Source organism: Chenopodium album, chromosome 14, assembly GCF_948465745.1.
Source record: "Chenopodium album chromosome 14, dcCheAlbu1.1, whole genome shotgun sequence".
NCBI classification, from domain to species: Eukaryota; Viridiplantae; Streptophyta; class Magnoliopsida; order Caryophyllales; family Amaranthaceae; genus Chenopodium; species Chenopodium album.
Window position 1 is genome coordinate 7,393,282 of NC_137847.1, and position 6,597 is coordinate 7,399,878.

At 32.6% G+C, this 6,597-nt stretch overlaps 1 protein-coding gene across 1 annotated transcript; it reads left to right on the forward strand.

Annotated features, from left to right (window-relative positions):
• On the forward strand, positions 1-6,333 carry LOC145579989 (putative pectinesterase/pectinesterase inhibitor 32). The gene is made up of 3 exons (XM_081637302.1): positions 1-520; positions 3,811-4,401; positions 5,225-6,333. The coding sequence occupies exons 1-3, from the start codon at positions 211-213 to the stop codon at positions 5,944-5,946; spliced, it is 1,623 nt and encodes a 540-aa protein (XP_081493428.1). The 5' UTR covers positions 1-210; the 3' UTR covers positions 5,947-6,333.
• Positions 6,334-6,597: the final 264 nt, after the last annotated feature.

Consider the following 6,597-nt stretch of genomic DNA (forward strand, 5'->3'; position numbering starts at 1 on the left):
TTAGCTGTGATATTTATTTAGACTTCCAAATATCAAATTAATCATAATAATAATCCTCCTCTATAATAAATTCCTTCACCTGTCACCCTGCCTTTTTTCTACACCTATTAATGCACCCCTTTTAACAGGGGAAACTCCTATATATTCACTTATTTCCATTTTCAAACCATATATTATACAACTCATATCATATACTATATAGTTTTCATAATGGGGAAATTATATAATAAAGAATCAAAGGTGGTATTAATCTTGTTAATGGTGGTGATTAATATGACAAGTGTTACAGCATTTTCTGATGAAGAAATATTGGGGGCAGAATGTTTGAATGTTCCAGCTTCTGTGTTTACTGATACTTTGGAGGCTACAATTGATGGTGTTCTTAAGGTTGCATCAATGGTTGCCAAATTTGCTGGTGCTTTTGGTGATTTTAGAGTTTCTAATGCTATTTCTGATTGTCTGGATTTGCTTCAATTGTCTCAAGATGAGTTGAGTTGGACTCTCTTTGCTTCTCAACATGGTAATTTCTTCTTATCCCGAATCTTATTTCGAATTTTGATATAAAATCGAGTAATTTGTTATTTCGTAAATAGATGTCAGTTAGTTTAGATGGTAAAGTTATTTTTTGACACTATGAATTATTTGTGATGATTAAGGATGAGATTCTATTTGTATCACAATAATTTCAAGTACGAGCACATTTAAGAATTAGTTAATGCTCCTTGTTAAAAAAAAATAATAATAATGAGAATTAGTGAATGCTCACGAGTCAGGACCTTCTTAAATATTTTGCAGTACTAGGAGATATGTATGAAGTACATAGTACATAATATTACATGATGATACCACTAGTTAGTTTGTTACTTCCATATCTATAATTTTGTATGAAATTTAATATTAAAATGATATACTACCTCCGGTCCAAATTACTCGCAATTTTGGAATATTTTATATCTTATAAATAATACTCCAAAGTTGCGAGTAATTTAGACCGAAAGTAGTACTAGAATAAATATTTATGATTTTTGGGGGAGGGGTCTACAAGATATGAGACCCTCTATATGAGGGTGTCTTGTACACCCTTATTAATGGGCATGTTCCTATGTTAGTACTCGTATGATAGAATTGAATCCTTTTACATCTTTATAAAATTAGAATTTTTGGGAAATTGTGGAGAAAATGTACTACGTAGAGCGTATGATTTTGGTGGATTTTGATGGAGTAGTTCACGACATATTTACAATCATTGCGTCTTTTTTTAGCAGGATATTGCGTCGGTTTTATTAAATGGTTATGATATACAGAGTACTTCTTATGAGATACGAAGTATGACTGTACATACATGCAACTTTTAAAGAAGTTGAATACTTGAATATAAGCATCAAGCATATTTTTTTTTACATATTCTTACTATAGACTTATAAATGTATTACAAAATGGCGTACTTGTATTAATCATGTGTTGACAATATTAAATTGATGTTTTTTTAAAAAAAATAAAAATAAATTGATGCTTAATATTTTCAGTTTTAGTAATGTATTTCATATTAAGGTGTAAAAAAAATATAATAGAAATGAAGTTGAGATGAATTGTAAATTAAATAATAAATAAATTGAGATGAAATCGGTGAAGTTAAGACATATATTAAAAAAAATAAAAAAAAATAAAAAAAATAAAATAAAATAAAGACCTATATAAACCAATGAATTTCTTAAAAAAAAAAAAAAAATCTAGTGAATTACTACATATTATTTCATATTGGAGAGTGAGATATAACTGAAGTGTTAGAGCTTCTTTACTGATTCCTAGAATCGATTTTCACCCCGCCCTTGTGGCTCTTTAAACAACATAAAAAAACATATTACTTCATATTATTCAAATTATTTGAGAGCCAACCAATGCAAAAATGTTTGAAATGGGGTTCATTTTCAATATTTATTTACAATCATCTAGCTAAGGTATTTACCTAAAAAATTGTGTTTTTGGGTGGATTTAAGAAAAAAAAAATGCATACGAAGACAGTGAAGTACAGATTAAAATTTTAGTGTTAATTTAATTAAGTCTTCATCATCTATAAGACTATAATTATCATCTATAAAGACTATAATTATCATCTGTAAAGACTATAATTATTTCCTCCATTACATATTAGTTGCAATTTTGGGGAATTATTTGTGAGATATACAAAATTCCAAAGTTGCAACTAATAAATATATAATGGAGGAAGTACTTTGTCTTTTTTTTTTCTTTGGTGTTCCACCCGGTTCACCCTTCGGGCTAATTCGGATTCGGAGATCAGTTCTGAGTGGTTAGATTTCAATCCCCTCCCGATTGTTGTTGTTCCAAGTGTAATCTCAATCACCACTACACCAACAATTAATTGGTTGTACTTTGGGCATGTTCTGTTCGGCTTAATTTCAATTCAATTCAGCTCCAATAAGTTAAGTTAGTTCAGTTCCTAATTTCCTTAACTCATAAAATATTCATTTCAATTCAGTTTAATTTAGTAAATCAGAATCGGCCTTTTTTTTTATGCCCCTGCACTATGTATTACAGAGTAAAATTACTACATTCGTTAACTATTATTTACAACAAAAGAATATTTTATATCTCATAAATAATACCCCTTTGTTGCAAATAATAGTTAACGGATGTAGTATTACTCTTTTTTTTGTTTCAAACATATATTCCTTGGGTGATTTGCACCACAAAATTCGTTTACTCTTTTTACTGCATGGTGCAGTCTTTTTCTCCACCTCACCTTTTTTTTTCCTTCTTTTACTTTTTTTTTAATAAAAATTATATTTTCGTTTGGCTTTCGGTGTTAGATTCAGATTGTGCACTATCATTTGAATAGAAAAACTCATCTACCGTAAGACTTTTTTTATTATTAAAAAAAAGTCATTTTTATGATGTATTGATGTTTATATATATATAGCTCAAAGAAATTAGAATAATTATTATTAGTTAGTTAGAGGTAATAATTGATTTATTATTTATGAGATAACATGACCTCTAAATTTATCAAGAATTCGTTGGGATTTAGAGATAGACATATATAGGTTGGTATTTATTGTCCATGTGCTAATGGAATGGTCCTATCTATGCATGTCTATTACTTACAAGTACTATTGCAACAATGCCAACAAGTGCACAAATTGCCCGCTATTTTGATTTTGAATGGCACGGAGTAGCACTACAAGATATATGTTCAAAGAGGGCAATTTTAATCGCCCTCTTAGAGCCAAATCTCGTCTTTTTAGGCAAAGAGGGCGACTTTCAAATCGCACTCAATTCAAGTTGCCCTCTTAGTATCGTTGTATTAGCTTTGAAGTGCAGTTGAGATGTTTCGCCCTCTTTGAATTCATAAATTTATATTGATGATTGTATATTTTTCCTCTATAAATTTATAAATACGTAGTACTTGTATATAAGAGGTTAATCTCGAGATGTGCATATATATAAGATAAATTTTATATAAGGACTTCAATAATTAACTTACTAGAAGTGTTCGTCGATCTGGGATTTTAGAGTGATTATACTAGTCGCATATTTTATCATGTAGTCATTTTTCTAGTCAATTTGAATTATCGACCTTGGCTTGTATGTCGGTTGTCCCATAATTTGGTAAGGAAAATTAACATTCATAATGCTATAATATAATTTAGAGGTCTAAATGAGACAAAACAGGTTACATCCTTTTACAAATTCCATGCAATTTGTGACATTTGCATGTTATTATTATTGAGTAATATGGACAATTTACATGAATGTGATTGATTTTAACCTTAATTTGAACGTATTCAATAGGTAAAGGCAATGGGACGGGTGACCTAGCTTCTGATTTGAAGACATGGTTAAGTGCTGCCCTTGTCAATCAAGAGACTTGCCTAGAAGGATTCGAAGGAACGGGCAGTATGGTCAAACCCATAGTCGCGGGCAGCATCAATCAAGTCTCCTCATTGGTCCAAAATATCCTCCATATGGTCCACCTAACACCCCGTCCCACTAAACCAGGTCGGGTAAATGGTACCCGACCTGGTGGTGGTGGAAGGCGATTATTGGCTAAGGCCACGACTTCTAAAGATGGGTTTCCTTATTGGCTAAGGTCAAATGACCGAAAGTTATTACAAGTCTCTGGAATGTCGAGCCCAAATGTAACCGTGGCTCTAGATGGGAGTGGTAATTTTACTCGTATTATGGATGCAATTGAAGCTGCCCCAAGTCATAGCACTGACCGATTCGTGATTTATGTAAAGAAAGGGGTGTATGAAGAAAATGTGGAGATTAAGAGAAAGAAGACCTATATTATGATGTATGGTGATGGAATGGATGTTACAATTATAACGGGTAATCGAAATGTCGTTGATGGTTGGACCACTTATCGTAGTGCCACATTTGGTAAGCACATGAAATCCTTAATTTTTCATATCTTTATAACTAAATTCTAAAAATTCACAATTAAACATAAAATACAAGTTTATTTTAGACATTTGGTAATAGGAAAATTTCCTTACCTTCCCCCTCTACTCTCAAGTGTTGAGCTGCGGAGCTGGATTGGCTAAACTTGTAAAAGATGCCGATTCAGTAGGGTCTTTCCTCTTACCTAAAAAAAACTGTATTAACAATCAACCCAGGCCAATGTATGGTAGTACATTTACCATGAATCCATGATTACTTTATAAATGTTACATAGCCATGCATGCGTGTACGGCTGTACACGGCTTTATTTTTGGTAGTGTGTGTGTGGGGGGAGGGAACAATAGAGCATCGATTTGGATTAATGCTTGTGTTTTTCAACACTTTTGACCATTGCTTTTTTGCTTGGCCAATAAATGTAGATACAAAACTATCTAATAACATCTTACTTTTGTGCCTTAATTTTCATACCCATGCTTTTTCTAGATTCTAATAAAAATATATTAGTGTTACTTTAGTCTTCCTTTAGTCCAACAAAAAGTTAAGAAAAATAAGACAAATAAAGTAATTGGGGCACATAGACATTGTACGTAACTACGTACATGGATGCATGAATAAATTGAATACAAATCCTTAGCAATGTGCCAATGTGTCAATATAGATGCATTTTTGAGTGGCTCCATGTATGACAAGTAGTAAAACTCCAATCAAATTGATAAATGCATTGCTGTTACTTGTAAAAATGGGTTGAAAATATATATTTTAATTTTAGAATGATAAAAATAACTGATTGAATATAATGCAGCTGTTACCGGAGCTGGATTCATAGCACGAGACATGACATTTCAAAACACGGCTGGACCAGAAAAACATCAAGCTGTTGCATTTCGATCAGACTCCGACCTATCAGCCCTCTATCGTTGTGCCTTTCGTGGATACCAAGACACACTCTATGCACACGCGAATAGGCAATTCTTTCGAGAATGCACAATCACAGGCACCGTAGACTTCATGTTCGGTGATGGGGTAGCCGTGTTCCAAAATTGCCTAATCCAGGCTAGGCAAGGCCTCCCAAACCAAAAGAACACCATCACGGCCCAAGGTCGCAAAGACCCTGGAGAGAACACCGGGTTCTCAATCCAATTTTGCAACATTACCGGAGACTCTAGCCTTACAATGACTAATACCTCAACCAACACGACCACCACCACGACGTACACGTATTTGGGCCGTCCTTGGAAGGCATATTCTAGGACAATCATCATGGAGTCATACATAAGTGGTGTGGTAAGGCCAGAAGGGTGGTTGGAGTGGAATGGTAATGTGTCTTTGGACACACTTTACTATGCTGAGTACATGAATTATGGGCCTGGGGCTTCTCTTGGGTCCAGGATTAAGTGGCCTGGATATCACATTTTAAATAGTTCAGCCCAAGCACTTAACTACACAGTGGCCCAATTCATTGATGGGGATTTGTGGTTGCCAACAACTGGCGTCCGATTTGCAAGTGGACTTTCTGCTGTTTAAGAGACAAGATGGTATATAATTTTTTTTTTTTTTACATTATTATTTTTTCTATTTTAAGGGACAACACCATAAGAATCCGTGTTTTTAACGAATGATATACACGAATTCTTGTAGTGTGTGAAAAAAGTATGCCTAAATTATTTTGTATGTAATTTGACAAATGAAAGTCAACCTACACATATGTTTGTACTTAATTTGGGGTTGGGGATTACCATAATTTATATATTTTGAAGATTATGGTAGGATATATAGTAAGCTCGCTGTTAAATCATACATGAATTATGAAGAGTAATCTTCTCAATGTAATATTTGTCTTCCATGTTCTCAATGTAATTTGAGAGATAATACACTACTAATACAAAGTATCATACTTCCTACATTATATTAGATGAGTGACTTCTGAATTTTACTAGTTTCATGCGCAAAATATTTTTAGTCATATTTGTAATTAAAATTTATAAATAACAAGTGTGGATAGTTATTAATAAATATTATATATGGTAAAAAAAAAAAATTGTACAAAATTTTGGAATACATAAATAAATAAATTACAAACACTATGGCCCTGTTCTCATAAGATTATTTTCAGTTCATTTCAGTTCAGCTCTAATAAGTTCAGTTCATTTAATAAAAACAGACCCTGTATTATGG

Bases quoted from the DNA above. Each gene is read 5' to 3' on its own strand.
- LOC145579989 (XM_081637302.1), top strand. From the start codon at position 211: ATGGGGAAATTATATAATAAAGAATCAAAGGTGGTATTAATCTTGTTA. The intron at 521-3,810 runs GTAATTTCTTCT...CGTATTCAATAG, and splicing joins TCTCTTTGCTTCTCAACATG to GTAAAGGCAATGGGACGGGT. The intron at 4,402-5,224 runs GTAAGCACATGA...AATATAATGCAG, and splicing joins TTATCGTAGTGCCACATTTG to CTGTTACCGGAGCTGGATTC.